Source organism: Manihot esculenta, chromosome 8 (genome assembly GCF_001659605.2).
Source record: "Manihot esculenta cultivar AM560-2 chromosome 8, M.esculenta_v8, whole genome shotgun sequence".
In the NCBI taxonomy this organism is placed as follows: domain Eukaryota; kingdom Viridiplantae; phylum Streptophyta; class Magnoliopsida; order Malpighiales; family Euphorbiaceae; genus Manihot; species Manihot esculenta.
The window spans coordinates 8,440,625-8,458,071 of record NC_035168.2 but is presented as its reverse complement, the minus strand read 5'-3'; the positions used below and the strand labels follow the sequence as shown (position 1 = coordinate 8,458,071).

Sequence of the window (17,447 nt, the reverse complement as noted above, 5' to 3'; positions counted from 1 at the left end):
GAAAATTACCCAATCAAATAATAACTATATTTAATAAAAAAATTTTATTAATTTTAATCATTAAAATATTTTATCTTTTAATTTTTATAATTTTAAAAAATTTATTAATCGACATTTTAATTTTTAAAAAATCCATTAATATATTTAATAGCTAAAATTAATAAAAAAACTAATCAGTAGATTTTTTAAAATATCACAAATATTATGATTTATTTTTCAAAATAGAAAGATTAACTAATAAATTTTTTCATACTACAAAAATTAAATAATAAATTTCTCAATTTAATATTTAAACTCATTCCAAGTCCCATTAGAAATTAACCATCTTCAGCAGGAAAACAATAATAACAAACAAAAAAAAATTAGCCTAATGATTAATTAAAAAAAACCCTGTCTTCTCCAGTCACCTCAGAAAAGCACACACCTTCATTTCTTTAATACCAATCAAAGATCATGTCCAATTCCAAAGTTCAATGTGAATATTATGTAACAGATTTCCATTCCAAATCCAAGATATATTAATAACATTAAATTTTGTTAAGGTTAATTCGGATGGCTAGGATAGTTGAAAGTACATTAGGATGTTGATACTGGAGCTGCTAAATATTCTGCATATACAAAACTAGGAGCTGGAGTTGGGTAGAGTTTTCAACCCATGATTCCAACTGTTCTCTATCCTCTCAGGTTGTCACTAAATGAGGACCGGTGCGAGGAAGCACACATGAATAAGTAACATACTTCACACTGTCCAAAAGCACAACAACAAAAATCCGAGAAATGGATTTCGGTGAGATCACACCATCAACCTCGCTGTAGCCAGCCTCTCTGGGATCTATGAGCACAGAGACGACCATGGGGGAGGCTGTTTTATTACCTTGGAAGTTATCTTTCTGAGCACTTCCTATATGTTCCCCAGTGATATTCATGTCAGGTCCTGTGAGCGGAATTGTTAGACTATGGAGAATTCTTCTATTTTTCCCATTGATGTGCTTTGTAGCATTCTGCTCACGCTCTGCAGTAATATTGGTAGCTGACGAAGCAGAAAGAATAGCTCCTGGAGCTGGTGAGGTATCAAACTGGAGCACTTCATTGCACATGCCGGAACTCAACATTGGCCCTGCAAATTGAAACAAAAGACAACCAAAAGGACTTGATGAATTACTTGATATAAGAACAAAGTTAGAGAACAATATGAATAGCAAATTCCTCAAATGTTTGTAATTAAAAAAGAAAAATCAATATGGAGAGAGATTCAATGACACACCCAGAAATGGAGAGAGGGTTTAATAAAAAGTATAAAAACTCATACTCAGAGCCACTTGTGAGCTACTCATCTCTACTCCATAAAGACTCAACTGAACTTGTTTTTTCATGATCAGTGAGATGAGCTTAAGCTCACTTTAAAATCCACCTAATAAAGGCACCAATTGAGATAATAAGGTGGATTTTATGAAGTCAATAATAATTTGATATCAACATGCATATCAATTTCACATATATGTAAATCTTGGCTAACATTGTGTGACATATGAAGAAAATATAGGAATAAGTAGGCTCGGGATTTGGAGGGAAAAGATGTTAAGTGACAGTATAGTTGTAGATTGTAAAGTTAGTCGTAACTACCTTCCAGCTACAGTATAAAAGACTATAGCTGAGCTGTATTGATCAACTTTTCAAGATCAACGAGAATTACCTCCCTCACTCTCCCTCAATACCTCTCTCCTCTCTTTTCTATCTTCCTCTTTCCTATGGTTGCTGAGACTCTCAATTAGGGTTTATGTGACATATTGGTACCAGAGCTTGTTTTTTAGTGGGATTGAGCAGCAAATGGCTGATCTAGGTCAAATTCATGGCAGAATCAGGTTTCTTTCTGCTCTTCTTTCTTTCTCTCTTTTTCCCTCTAAATTCTTCTCTCTTCTTCCCTGAAATTTCTTCCCTTTCTTCCCTGTATTCCTTCTTTCCTTCTTTTCTAAGATTCTTCTCTTTCTTCCCTATGTTTTTTCTTTCTTTGTTCCCTGAAATTTCTTTTCTTTCCACTCCTGTTTCTTCTTTATTTCATTCAAATTTCTATCCTCCTCTTTGTTCTTTCTTGAATTCTTGAATCAGATTTTCTTCTTTTTCTAGTTGTTTTCCGGTTCTTTCTTCACTTCTTTACATTCTCAATTCCTGTATTTCAAGAAATCTGTTTCTTGGAATTCTTGAAATATATTATTCATTCCTTCACTTTCTTTCTTGTTTGGTTCTATTTTTCCACTGTCACTAATTCTTTCTTTAAATCTTTGTTTCTATCATAATAAATATCTTGGTTTTATTTTGTTGAGACCAAGAGGATCTTGAGAGATTATTGGAAACTATTGAAAGAAAAATAAGAAAATATGATGAGGAACATCTCAAGAAGTGTGGTGGTAGGCCAAGAAGTAGTTAGGGTTGCGGAATTGGAGGAGCAATTAAGGATTCTGCAATCGATGGTGCAGAAAAATGCAGGGGATCTGAAAGTATTGAAAGGAAAATTCAGTAAATCTGATGCTGAGAGCAGAGAATTCAAGGATAAAGTGCGTCCTTTTATGGGTATTTTATTGAAGGACATGAAGGTTAAGGGTAAAGAAAAATGAAGCAGCTCAGAAGGGACTCAAGAAAACAGTCACTGAAAGTAGGGTTCCGGAAAACTGAGGCTTGCTTCCTAAACCCAATCCTGGATCTGCGAAAGACCAAGATAATTCTGTAACCTCTCCTGTCGTTGAATCTATGTTGCCAAAGATAGAACTGATTTTGTTTGAGGGCAAAGAACCTAATGATGTCAATGGTGCAAATGATAATTATTCAGGGTTTTAAATTCAAGATCTCAGGAACTGGAGCTTGGAAATATCTATGATGAAAAACAGGGGAAGAGGAAGACACTTGCTAATTACGACACTTGGAAGAAGGTGTCTTCTCCAAGGAAAAAAATCGGGATTTGTTCTATAAAAGGAGAAAATATTGAAGATAGTCTTCTTGCTATTGGAATTTTTGAAGCGTTTGAACATAAGGATGGTGTTTTTGATGAGAATATATCAAATCAAGAAGAGGATGAGAAAGTTTTTGAAGAAGAATAGTATAGAAAAAAGTCTTGGAATTTTTGGGAAAGTATACTTGAGCTGTGATCACGTAGGCATATAATACTCAAAGAGGATGCATTTGAGATGTGGAGGAGGCAAAAGAAGAAAGTGCCATTTTGTCAAGGGAGGACTTGTGCATTAAAATGTTGAAGAATACTGAAAAGAGAGACAATAATGCCTCTATTTCCAATTTGTCTGTTCATAAATTGGGGCAGCTGTTTGTTGCAGACTCTCAGTTAGGGTTTCTGTGACACATTGTTTATTACATGAAATCACATTGAAAGTATAATTTTTCAAAACATCCTATATACCTGCAAGGCACTGGTGGAGGTTATGTAATTTATAACAATACAAAGAGCACAATTATGGTCAATCATGCAAAAAATATAAAAAAGTAAAAAACATCTGAATAAATTTGAAAGCAGCTTTATTCACCACATCAGTTTACTCAAATACCCTTATTTCAACAATTTTTTGCTTGGCTAAACTTTTCTCATTTAAAAACTGAGCCAAATTTAGGTCTTAGTTTTTGCTCATTTAAAAGAGTCAAGCTTGAGACTAGTAAAACTCCGCTCTTACACGGATTCTTGGCTAAATGCTGCTCGACTTTGCCCCTGTACTTTCTGGAAAAATTCAAGTTGGCCAATTTCAATCTTTTGTCCAGATTAATCCACAAGTTTCAATTCAAGCTCAATTCAGCTCAGCTCACATATAAAAATTTTTTAGCTAAATTTCTTTATTTATTGACTTAGGTAAAAATTAATAAGCCAAACTTCATGATTTTTGGACTAAACTTCTTGATTTCTTTGATTTATTCCAAAATGAAGAAGCCCAGTTTTCTTAGCTAATTTTGGCAAAAAATTAAATATGGACTAAATGGAAGATCCCCAATAAGTAGAGGGGTGAAATTGAGCTTCATTCCTGTGTTTTTCCATATCCAAAAGTAACTCCCATATGTGAACCATGATACTCCAACAATATAACTCTTAGCAACAGCCAAAAAGTCAATGATACCAATTATGACTGAACTTGACTTGAAGAGTGGCCAGCCAAGATTTTCAAACATTTTGATCACCACCTCCCCTAACAATAGTGCTAATTGGTAATGCACATTATAAAAATAAAAGAAGAAAAGTGCTCATGTGAAAGATATATCATCAGATTTCAATGGGGAATGTTTTGCTTAAAATCGAAAGTCTAGAGCACACTATTAGTGAACAGATGAGTAAATAAAACGTAATATACAAAGACAATGTAAGTATAATTACCAGCATGGCCTTCATGGAACCACTGCTGCACTTTACCATCAACTGCAGTCGACTTCAGGTGGTCCTTTAGAGTGTCAGAAGACCCAGATGCAAGGGCCTTCTGCAGTTCATTACCAGTCCGATATAAGTGAGAATGGCTCCCTCTATTGGTTCCAATATCAGGCAAAGCAGGCCCTGGAAACAATCCTCTGGGGATTGCCAAACCCGTTTCCTTACTTTTATTCACTACAGGATCTTCACGAGAGGCCATGGCTCTCTCACTGGCCAGAACAGAATGAATTATCAAGTTACCATCGATCTTGACAAGCTCATCATTCCTTGGCACAAACAAAGATGCAGCGAGTGGTTTATTACTAGTATTAGCAAGTCTAACAAATTTGTCTGAGTCTGGTAAATGCTTCAATCCTCCTTTTATGTCAGCATCATATGCCATACATCCATCACTTCCTCTACCACACGGTATTCTACTATTGACATGAAAATTCCCATTAGAAAACACAACACCTATGTTCTCATGAGACCCATTTGAATGCCCATGACCTCCAAAGACTCTGCCGTTCTGCTGATAATAGAATTTCTCACTAACACAGCCGAACCCATTAGCACTATTCCCCTTTATTCCTCCAAACTTGACATTCAAAATTGGCACCAATCCACCAAACAGCAAAACAAAGAACAACAAACCCAAAAAACTAACACTAGCAACCTTCTTAGTTTTACCCCCAGCTTTCTTGCCCTCAGCCTTTTTAGCTTTCCCAGATGATACAGGTTGCTGTGTTTTCAATCTAGGAATTGGAACCAATGGCACCTGAGACCCTTGCGGCTTAACAACATAAGGGGCACACTGCACCCATGGATATGGCATGGGCGTCATTGGTGGATACATAGGAGGCAGGCACATACCATTGCCACTCAATTGCTGCTTCAAACTCGCATTTTCAGCCATGAAAAAAGAGATCTTACTATTTAATTCAGCAATGGTTGAATGCATTGTTCTCACCTTGTCTTCCAACTCCTCCACGTAATGCTTCTTTCTCTGCCTCGAAAGATGCGCGCTCTCTCGGTTTCTCATCAGCCTTGCCCTCTTTTTCTTCTCTGCTTGATTCAATTCAAGTAAACTATCACACTGAGAATTTGCATTATTTGCTTTCGTAGTTGGGTCGGCATTCTCTGACATCAGGTTCTTCTGATTGCCTGTTTCGCCATTAACCTCCTCGCTGGCGGTCTCTTTCTTCCTCTTTTGCAAGCTGCCATTTTTGGCATTTACTTCTTCCAGTTTGATCTTCTGGTCAACCACAAAAGCACCCGAATCAGGAGAAGGCACGTTCATTGCTTCAGATACACCCGACAAATCATTCCCGAAGCCATTAGAGGACACTGGAGAAGGAAAATTCAATACACTAGCAGAATTAGAACATAGATCATTCGAATTACAACAAATAGACTCCGAAAGCGAGCAATTCAGAGACTTAGCAACATCAGAACCATCATTGATACAAATTCCAGAGTTCCCCGACTCCAGCGAACTAGGATTCGCCTGATGAGCAGTGAAATCAGCACTAAGATAATCGGGAGAACCCGAATGCCGAGAAACATCAAGGGGGCTGACATCCACGTCAGGGTTGGGGATAAAGAAGTGCTCGTTCTCGGAAGGAAAGTAGAAGCTATCGAGATCGTCGAAGGTGATGTCAAAATCGTAATTATCGTCAAGGGATAAGGGTAAATCTGAGACGAAGTTTTCTCCCGCAATAATGGTTGTGGTTGAGGAATCTTGTGCAGAGAGGAACAAAGGATCGAGGGGAGGGATTGGGAGGTAATCGAAATCGTCCATGGATATATTAGAAACCGCCAGCGACGGTGGCAGCGACGGTGACCGATGATACTGTTGCCTATTATGACGTGATTATTGATTACTGTTTGAGAAGGCTGACTTTTTCGAAGAGGAAGACTCTTGGTTCTTGCACACAAATGGACGATGGCTTCTTTGTAATTTCCTATTGTCTCAGTTCAAGTGCGAGGCCGCAGCCAACTCATATGTATCCTTGCGAAGAGCATGGAATTTTTTTTTTTCCCAAGGATTAATTGTTTAAATAATGTGAGAAAAAGGCCCAAAGAAGTCAATATTGCCGCCTGTGTACAATTTTTGGGTGGGTCTCTAATCAAACGGAAAAATATTAAAAATAAAAAAAATCGAAGGAATCCAATCATACGGAATAGCTATTTGATTTTAATTTTAGATGCTTTTCAAGAACCGAATTAGAGCTAAATTAAAAAATTGATTATATATATATTTTTTAAATAATTTTAGTGATATTATAATTTTATTATATAAATTTAATAATATATTTTATACTTTATATAGTTTCAATAATTTTAAAAAATATATTATTAAAATTTTAATGATCTATTTAATAAATTCAATTTTAATTTTATAAATCGTTAAATAATATATAGTAAAAAATTGTAAATGAGAGTACCGATACCATAGAATAATCATTCAAAATAAATAAGTTATGAGCCGTCATTTTAAAATATGATTACGTGGCAAAAACTTGATAAGTCGATAAACGGTACTATCTAAGTAAAGAAAGATCTGAATATCATTGCATCTGATTCTTTATCAAGACTTGTAATACCCGGCTAGACTCCGGTATCGGAATTCCTACCGTCCGGTGGAATCTCAGATGTCGGAAGCCTCTGGTAGGGTAGAAACATGTTTTCATAAAATGTTTTAAGGTATTTCATGATTTTAAGTATAAAAATTAAATGAGTTTTGCATGAGAAGTCTTTGGAGGAAAACCCAGGTTCGGCCGCCGAAAGTCAAGTTCGGCCGCCGAACATGCATGCGTTTTGGAGGCACGTTAGGCCCCCGAAAGCATGAGTTAGGGAAGTCCAGGTTCGGCCGCCGAAAGTCAAGTTCGGCCGCCGAACATTGCATGGATGCGGAGGCACATTCGGCCCCCGAACGTGGTCTGGCCAGCCACCTATAAAAGGGGCACTTAGCCGAAATGGGCGAGCTTTCTCCCATTTTCGGCCACAGCAAGCTTCCGACCTTCCCTTTGCAAATCTTGTGTTCTTCCTCCAAATCTCTTCCATTTTCCTTGAGTTTTAAACTCACATTGCAAGTTTTGAGCATTTAAACCAAGTTTTGGAGCTTTGGGAACTCAGGAGCTCATTTTCGTGGATCTCCAAGTTTAGGTCGTCTCCCTCTCGATCTTCAAGAGGTAAGAGCCGATCTTAAGCTCCTTATATGTTTTAAGTAAGTTTTAAGTTGTTTTATGGGTAGAGATGCATGTTTAGGCTGGTTGATGAGTTTATGGGTTTTGATGTTTTGATGAACAATGTATGTTGTTTGTGTGTGTTGAAGTGTTGTAGTTGGGGTATTTGATAGTTTGAGACCCCTAGGTGTGATGTATGGTGTTTATGCATGTTTTAGAACAAGTTTATGCATGATTGGTGAGTTTGAAGGCAAAAATGCTTAAGGGAGCCAAGTTTCTGCCCTTTGGCAGAAACCAGGTTCGGCAGCCGAAGGGAGTTTCGGCCGCCGAACATGGCTTGAGAGGCAGCTTTAGGCTGCCGAAGCTTGCCCCCGAAAGTTGGAGTTTCGGCTCTGTCCGAGACTTTCGGCCGCCGAAGGTGCCGCCGAACATGCATGAGTTTCGCCTCTGTCTGGGAGTTTTGGCCGCCGAAGGTGCCGCCGAACCTGCCTGACTTTCGGCTCTGGAGGGACTTCCGGCCGCCGAAGGTGCCGCCGAAAGTGCCCTGTCCAGCCTTTTCTTGCATGCTTCCTAGGAGTGTTTTGAGGTGTTTTTAGGAGGTTTTTGGGGGTATGTTTAGAGTTATGTTCTTGTTGTTTGGTGCCTCATTTGAGTCCACCTGTGTAGGTTCGGACCCGAGGAACCGAGACCCCCGGTTGTGAGATAGTCGTTCAGAGTTCATTGTTAAAGCTTCAGTCACCAGGTGAGAGAAACAACCCCTTAAGTTTTAAAGTAAAGTAAATGAATAAATGAATGGATCATAAAGCATTGCCCATGCATCATTATGCCATGCAATATTTCAGGATGTTTGCATTAGAATTCACGAATATGTTGCATTGCATAAATTGATGTTGATGTGGATGGTTGTTGGGTGATCCATAGTCCTCTGATGTTATGTTATGATGATATGTTATGGAAGACCAGCGAGGCCCATTCTACACCCCTGGCACTATGTAAGAGAAAGACCAGCGAGGCCCATTCTACGCCCCTGGCACTTTAGAATGTTATGTTATGTAAGAGAAAGACCAGTGAGGCCCATTCTACGCCCCTGGCATTTGGAGATGTTGAGGACTAATGGTGACAATACCATCCTTTATGTGATTAGCTGTGATGTGTTGCATTTCATGAAAGCATGAATAGGAAAAAGAAAGAAAAAGTTAAATAATAAAATAAAATAATAATAATAATAATAATAATAAAATGAATAATAATATACCTAAAAATGGAGGAATTAAAGCAAATGTTTTTAGTTTCTGCTCATTGGGCTTTATAGCTCACCCCCTCTCCCCTAACCCCAGTCTTGCAGGTGCAGAGTAGATAGAGGAATCAGCAGAGTAAGAGAAGTTTATGTAATAGCTTAGCTGTGGACATGGTTTGTTGGTAATGTAAAAGTATGAGATGTAATGTAATGTAAGTTTGATAATGTGCTTGACTAGAGTCTGTTGTATTCCCCGTACACATGGTCTTGTATGAGATATAATGTTTTTATGATGCCTAGGTAATCCGAGCCTATGTTATGTTATGTTACCCCATTGGAGTATTTGATGAGGACTCCAATGAGAGGTTTATGTTATATTTGTGCATGCACAGGCTAGGCTTGGCAAAGAAATGTTTGAATGAAAGAAAAGTTTTTTTTAATTTTTTTATGCATGTTGTTGACCATGTATGGGATTAAACAGGTTCACAGGATGTATGTTTGGCTTGCTACGGGTTCTGGCGGCCTTAAGCCGACCTGAATCCTAGCGCCGGTAGCGGTCCGGTTCCGGGTCGTTACAGAGTGGTATCAGAGCCCTAGGTTCATATGGTCGGACCTAGAGTGTCGGGCTCATAGATGTGATAGAAAGTCAAGCACAATAGGAAATCATGTCCACTAGGATAGGATGTAGAGTCCTGTCTAGAATGAAAGTATGATATGCCATGAGATATGCTATGTATATGATGTGGGTTCATGTGTTTCCACATGAACCATTGGATGCTAATGTTTTGTTATCTGTGCTGTTTTTCAGTAAACAGAATGCGAGGAACTCGTCGATCAGCTAGATTGACTAGAGTACCACCGGAGGATGAGGGCACGAGCGCCCGTCCTCCAGCATTGCCAAGGGCAATGTCAAGTAGGTCCAACAGGGACAGAGCAGTGGGAGACCCTAGAAGATCTCTGGATCTGGGTAGAAACAGATCAGTAAGAGGAACGGTTCAAGGAGGCAGGTCAGCGGATGTGGGAGAAGAGATGGATGTGGACCAGAGGAGGGATGGTAGTCTTGGTGTGAGCATGCCAGAAGAGGGCACGGGTGAGTCTCAGGAAGGCACTCAGGCCTCGGGGTTTGTTCCACCACCCCAGTACCCACCTTTTTCACCATACCCCGGGTATTCGATGGGAGGTACATCGGATTACCCCAGTTTTAATCCTTACCCTTCTCACATGCCATACCCACCTTTCTACCCACAGTATCCACAGTATCCTATGTACCCACCTCCATCCTTCCATCCAGGCACAGCAAACCCTATCCCAGGGGATGCCGCACCTCCACCACCAGCAGAAACCGCAGTTACAGAAATCCAAAGACCTCAACCTACCTCATCTGGAGGGAGCAAGGCCAAGATGACCGACTATATGAAGTTGGGTGCTCCCCAGTTTGATACCGGTGATGATCCATTTGTGTACCTGGAGAAGGTCAAAACAATTACAGATGAGATAGGGGCTGATGACAGTAGAGCCATTCAGATGGCTGGTTTCACTCTGAAATGCAAGAAGGCACGAGAGTGGTTCAAGAACTATGTGAAACCAAGGGTGGACAGTCTGTCATGGGAGGAGTTTGCGAATGAGTTCGCAGGATGGGCTTTCCCTGACAGTTCCAGGGAGCTGAAGGTGATTGAGTTTGAACAGCTGAAGCAGACAGATGAGATGGGTGTCGATGAGTACACCGATAGATTCTTAGAGTTGTTGCCGTTTGCTGGGCAACATCTGGACACAGATCCGAAGAAGTCGAGGAGGTATATCATGAGGCTCAATTCCAGGTATTCCTCTTTGATTCAGTCAGCTGATAGAGAAAGTTTCCATGCCATTATAGACATGGCCAGGAGAATGGAGGCTAGTGCCGTAATAGAGGGAAAAGTCAAGCAGTCAGTGGCACAGCCTTCTGGTTCTAAGACCCCAGGTGGGGGAAGGATAGACCCTTCATCCTTGAGTTCAGCTAGTAAGAAGTGGGGCAGTACCACTAAGAAACCAAAGAAGAATAAGTTCTGGAGCAAGATCAAATCAGGTCTGGGATTAGGAGGTGGCTCAAGCTCTGGTGCTGATAATGCAGTGTGTGCAAGGTGTGGTAAGCTATACAGGGGGTTATGCCGGTTTGGGACGAAAGCCTGCTACAGGTGTGGGCAAGAGGGACACATGTCTTGGGAATGTCCGAGAGCAGTTCCTACGGCACAGCCCCAGCAGACAACTTCGGGTAGCGTAGCACAGCCAGCAGCTTCAGCCGCAACACAGGCTAGTGGCAGAGGCCGAGGGAGAGGGTCAGCCTCTTCTTCATCAGTTTACAGAGGGGAAGGTCCGTCAGCTCCAGCACGGATCTTCACAATGACGCAGCAGGAGGCAAACGCATCCAACACCGTGGTGTCAGGTAATATCATCATTGGTTGTTCAGATGTTTATGCCTTAATGGACCCGGGTGCATCCCATTCTTTTGTTTCTCTGAGAGCGGTCGAGAGGTTGGGTTTGATGGTCTCTGGGTTAGAGTGTCCCCTATGGGTCAGCGGACCCAAATGTGACCCGTCAGTGGCAGAGTCAGTCTGCCAGTACAGTCCAGTTTTCATAGAGGGAAGATGCCTATCCGCCGACCTAGTGGTTCTAGACTTGACAGATTTTGACGTCATTCTAGGGATGGATTGGCTATCTACCCATGGTGCTACCTTGGATTGCAGAGACAAGGTAGTTAAGTTCAGATGTCAGGATGGGTCAGAGGTTGTCTTTAGAGGAGACAGGGGGAGTACACCTAGAGGTTTGATATCAGCCCTACAGGCTCGTAGGCTGCTCAGGAGGGGTTGTCAGGGTTATCTAGCTCATGTGAGAGAGCTAGACAGAGATGTCAGAGAACCCGCCTCGGTGCCTGTGGTTAGAGAGTTCTTAGATGTTTTCCCAGACGAGCTGCCAGGTTTACCGCCTCCTAGGGAGATAGAGTTCGAAATAGAATTGATGCCAGGAACCAGACCGATCTCTATCCCTCCCTACAGGATGGCGCCAGCAGAGCTGAAAGAGCTTAAAGAACAGTTGCAAGAGCTGGTAGACAAGGGTTTCATCCGACCGAGTGCCTCACCTTGGGGTGCTCCAGTGTTGTTCGTGAAAAAGAAGGATGGATCCCTCAGACTTTGTATCGACTATAGACAGTTGAACAAGGTTACTACCAAGAACAAGTACCCGTTGCCTAGGATCGATGATCTATTCGACCAGCTAGCAGGAGCAGGTTGTTTCTCCAAAATAGATCTGAGATCTGGGTATCATCAGCTGAGGATCAGAGATGAAGATGTGCCAAAGACAGCATTCAGGACCAGATATGGGCATTTTGAGTTCCTAGTGATGCCGTTCGGGTTAACAAACGCCCCTGCAGCATTCATGGATCTTATGAACAGAGTATTTAGCCAATACCTGGATCACTTCGTTATTGTCTTCATAGATGATATCTTAGTGTATTCCAGGAATGCAGAAGAGCATGCCCATCATCTGCGGTTGGTCTTGCAGACTTTGAGGGAACATGGCTTGTATGCCAAGTTCTCTAAATGTGAATTCTGGCTGAGGAGCATTTCGTTCTTGGGGCATGTAGTGTCAGAGAATGGTATTGAGGTGGACCCCAAGAAGACAGAAACTGTGGCTAACTGGCCTAGACCCACTTCAACGACAGAGATTAGAAGTTTCTTGGGTTTGGCAGGTTACTACAGGAGGTTCGTTCAGGACTTCTCAAAGATAGCAGCTCCTCTGACCAGGTTAACCAGGAAGAATCAGAAGTTTCTGTGGACCGACCAGTGCGAAGAGAGTTTTGAAGAGCTTAAGAAGAGGTTGACTTCAGCACCAGTTTTAGCTCTGCCATCTAGTGATGAGGACTTTACAGTCTTTTGTGATGCGTCCCGTGTGGGACTGGGTTGTGTACTGATGCAGAATGAGAGGGTGATTGCTTATGCTTCTAGGCAGCTGAAGAAGCATGAGTTGAATTACCCCACACACGACCTGGAGATGGCAGCAGTAATCTTTGCACTCAAGATGTGGAGGCACTACCTCTATGGGGTAAAATGTGAGATCTTTACAGATCATAAGAGCCTGCAGTACATCCTGAGTCAAAGAGATTTGAATTTGAGACAGAGAAGATGGGTAGAACTGCTCAGTGACTACGATTGCAAAATCCAATATCATCCGGGTAAGGCTAATGTTGTAGCTGATGCCTTAAGCCGGAAATCACTCGGCAGTCTATCCCACATCACAGCAGAACGAAGACCAGTAGTAAAGGAGTTCTACAAGCTCATCGAAGAAGGGCTACAGTTAGAGTTGTCGGGTACAGGTGCCTTGTTGGCTCAGATGAAAGTGACACCCGTGTTCCTTGAGCAAGTCGCTCAGAAACAGCATGAGGACCCCGAGTTAGTGAAGATTGCCAGGACTGTTCAGTCAGGCAAGAATGATGAGTTCAGATTTGACAACAAGGGGATCCTCCGCTATGGGAGTCGATTATGTGTACCAGATGACATAGGGCTAAAAGGAGACATTATGAGAGAGGCTCATAATGCAAGATACAGCATTCACCCCGGAGCCACCAAGATGTATCAAGATTTGAAGAAAGTTTATTGGTGGCCAGCGATGAAGAAAGAAGTGGCACAGTTCGTGTCAGCCTGCGAAGTGTGTCAGAGGGTGAAGCTGGAACATCAGAAGCCAGCTGGAATGCTTAACCCGCTACCGATTCCAGAATGGAAATGGGAAAACATAGCTATGGACTTCGTAGTAGGGTTACCGGCGACGTCCAACAGAGTGGACTCCATATGGGTGATTGTGGACAGACTCACCAAATCTGCTCACTTCATCCCTGTCAGGAGTGGCTACTCTGTGGACAAGTTGGCGCAGGTGTATGTGGATGAGATTGTCAGGCTGCACGAGGTTCCAGTGTCTATAGTGTCTGATAGAGGGCCCCAGTTCACTTCCAGGTTTTGGCGGAGTCTGCAGAGTGCTATGGGTACCAGGTTAGACTTCAGTACTGCCTTCCATCCCCAGACTGATGGACAGTCAGAGAGGACCATCCAGACAATAGAAGATATGCTCAGAATGTGTGTGCTAGATTTTGGCGGTTCTTGGAGGCAACATCTACCCTTAGTGGAGTTCGCCTACAATAACAGCTATCATGCTAGCATCGGGATGGCTCCATATGAAGCTTTATATGGGAGGAAGTGCAGGTCACCTGTTTGCTGGGAAGAAGTTGGAGAAAAGGCCTTGGCAGGGCCTGAGCTAGTAGAGATCACCAGCAGGGTGATACCATTAATCAGAGAAAGAATCAAGACTGCTGTAAGCAGACAGAAGAGTTATGCAGACATCCGCAGAAGACTAGTAGAGTTTCAGGAGGGGGATCTGGTATTGCTTAAGGTGTCTCCAATGAAAGGAGTGGTTAGGTTCGAGAAGAAAGGTAAGCTAGCCCCACGATACATCGGACCCTTTGAAATCTTGCAAAAGGTTGGGAATGTGTCGTACAAGCTGGATTTACCTGCTTCTATGGAGAGAATCCATCCGGTTTTCCATGTTTCCATGTTGAGGAAGTTTGTGTCAAATCCGAGCAAGGTTCTTAATGAGCCTGATGTGGAGGTCCAAGAGGATCTCACCTATGTTGAACAGCCAGTGCGGATCATAGACACCCAGATCAGAAAGTTAAGAAACAAGGAAATCCCGATGGTGAAAGTCCTGTGGAACCACCACAACATGGAAGAATGCACTTGGGAGACACGAGAGTCTATGCTCCAGCAGTACCCTCATCTCTTTTAAGGTTAGATCCCTATGTGTTTATGTGCCTTGTATGTGTGTTATGTTCTTTGCCATGCTATGTGTGCTAGTGAGGAACATTCGGGGACGAATGTTCTTAAGGGGGGGAGAATGTAATACCCGGCTAGACTCCGGTATCGGAATTCCTACCGTCCGGTGGAATCTCAGATGTCGGAAGCCTCTGGTAGGGTAGAAACATGTTTTCATAAAATGTTTTAAGGTATTTCATGATTTTAAGTATAAAAATTAAATGAGTTTTGCATGAGAAGTCTTTGGAGGAAAACCCAGGTTCGGCCGCCGAAAGTCAAGTTCGGCCGCCGAACATTGCATGGATGCGGAGGCACATTCGGCCCCCGAACGTGGTCTGGCCAGCCACCTATAAAAGGGGCACTTAGCCGAAATGGGCGAGCTTTCTCCCATTTTCGGCCACAGCAAGCTTCCGACCTTCCCTTTGCAAATCTTGTGTTCTTCCTCCAAATCTCTTCCATTTTCCTTGAGTTTTAAACTCACATTGCAAGTTTTGAGCATTTAAACCAAGTTTTGGAGCTTTGGGAACTCAGGAGCTCATTTTCGTGGATCTCCAAGTTTAGGTCGTCTCCCTCTCGATCTTCAAGAGGTAAGAGCCGATCTTAAGCTCCTTATATGTTTTAAGTAAGTTTTAAGTTGTTTTATGGGTAGAGATGCATGTTTAGGCTTGTTGATGAGTTTATGGGTTTTGATGTTTTGATGAACAATGTATGTTGTTTGTGTGTGTTGAAGTGTTGTAGTTGGGGTATTTGATAGTTTGAGACCCCTAGGTGTGATGTATGGTGTTTATGCATGTTTTAGAACAAGTTTATGCATGATTGGTGAGTTTGAAGGCAAAAATGCTTAAGGGAGCCAAGTTTCTGCCCTTTGGCAGAAACCAGGTTCGGCAGCCGAAGGGAGTTTCGGCCGCCGAACATGGCTTGAGAGGCAGCTTTAGGCTGCCGAAGCTTGCCCCCGAAAGTTGGAGTTTCGGCTCTGTCCGAGACTTTCGGCCGCCGAAGGTGCCGCCGAACATGCATGAGTTTCGCCTCTGTCTGGGAGTTTCGGCCGCCGAAGGTGCCGCCGAACCTGCCTGACTTTCGGCTCTGGAGGGACTTCCGGCCGCCGAAGGTGCCGCCGAACCTGCCTGACTTTCGGCTCTGGAGGGACTTCCGGCCGCCGAAGGTGCCGCCGAAAGTGCCCTGTCTAGCCTTTTCTTGCATGCTTCCTAGGAGTGTTTTGAGGTGTTTTTAGGAGGTTTTTGGGGGTATGTTTAGAGTTATGTTCTTGTTGTTTGGTGCCTCATTTGAGTCCACCTGTGTAGGTTCGGACCCGAGGAACCGAGACCCCCGGTTGTGAGATAGTCGTTCAGAGTTCGTTGTTAAAGCTTCAGTCACCAGGTGAGAGAAACAACCCCTTAAGTTTTAAAGTAAAGTAAATGAATAAATGAATGGATCATAAAGCATTGCCCATGCATCATTATGCCATGCAATATTTCAGGATGTTTGCATTAGAATTCACGAATATGCTGCATTGCATAAATTGATGTTGATGTGGATGGTTGTTGGGTGATCCATAGTCCTCTGATGTTATGTTATGATGATATGTTATGGAAGACCAGCGAGGCCCATTCTACGCCCCTGGCACTATGTAAGAGAAAGACCAGCGAGGCCCATTCTACGCCCCTGGCACTTTAGAATGTTATGTTATGTAAGAGAAAGACCAGTGAGGCCCATTCTACGCCCCTGGCATTTGGAGATGTTGAGGACTAATGGTGACAATACCATCCTTTATGTGATTAGCTGTGATGTGTTGTATTTCATGAAAGCATGAATAGGAAAAAGAAAGAAAAAGTTAAATAATAAAATAAAATAATAATAATAATAATAATAATAAAATGAATAATAATATACCTAAAAATGGAGGAATTAAAGCAAATGTTTTTAGTTTCTGCTCATTGGGCTTTATAGCTCACCCCCTCTCCCCTAACCCCAGTCTTGCAGGTGCAGAGTAGATAGAGGAATCAGCAGAGTAAGAGAAGTTTATGTAATAGCTTAGCTGTGGACATGGTTTGTTGGTAATGTAAAAGTATGAGATGTAATGTAATGTAAGTTTGATAATGTGCTTGACTAGAGTATGTTGTATTCCCCGTACACATGGTCTTGTATGAGATATAATGTTTTTATGATGCCTAGGTAATCCGAGCCTATGTTATGTTATGTTATCCCATTGGAGTATTTGATGAGGACTCCAATGAGAGGTTTATGTTATGTTTGTGCATGCACAGGCTAGGCTTGGCAAAGAAATGTTTGAATGAAAGAAAAGTTTTTTTTTAATTTTTTTATGCATGTTGTTGACCATGTATGGGATTAAACAGGTTCACAGGATGTATGTTTGGCTTGCTACGGGTTCTGGCGGCCTTAAGCCGACCTGAATCCTAGCGCCGGTAGCGGTCCGGTTTCCGGGTCGTTACAAGACTCGCTATTCAAGAAAGATTGAGTATTCACATAAATTTACTGTTAGCAGATATCATCCAGCAGATATCCATTACGCTTGTAATCGCAGAATTTCCGACCAATTAATCAACGAGATCCTTTATTAATTAGTCGACTACATCATCGATGGATTTTCAGGAAATGTTATAATTAACTCTATTTTTTTACAGTACAAAAGTTAACGATCACAGAGACAAAGGTACACAATTATCTTATACAACTATTCTTGAGTTCTAAGTAATTTCTTACTTTTGCCTCCTCAATTTACTAACTTGAGCGTCGAAGTGGCTGTCATAGGCACCAATCACCTCACTTTCTCTCTCTTG

At 41.9% G+C, this 17,447-nt stretch overlaps 1 protein-coding gene across 1 annotated transcript; it reads right to left on the bottom strand.

Moving 5' to 3' along the window:
• Positions 1–410: 410 nt before the first annotated feature.
• On the bottom strand, positions 411–6,435 carry LOC110621075 (bZIP transcription factor 17). Its single transcript, XM_021765126.2, has 2 exons — positions 4,364–6,435; positions 411–1,117 (listed from the first exon to the last, which is right to left on the bottom strand). The coding sequence occupies exons 1-2, from the start codon at positions 6,192–6,194 to the stop codon at positions 681–683; spliced, it is 2,268 nt and encodes a 755-aa protein (XP_021620818.1). The 5' UTR covers positions 6,195–6,435; the 3' UTR covers positions 411–680.
• Between the last annotated feature and the right edge of the window lie 11,012 nt (positions 6,436–17,447).

Excerpts from the sequence above, each read along its gene's own strand:
- LOC110621075 (XM_021765126.2), bottom strand. The coding sequence starts at position 6,194 with ATGGACGATTTCGATTACCTCCCAATCCCTCCCCTCGATCCTTTGTTC. Across the intron at positions 1,118-4,363 it reads GTTCCATGAAGGCCATGCTG|GGCCAATGTTGAGTTCCGGC; the intron begins GTAATTATACTT and ends TTCAATTTGCAG.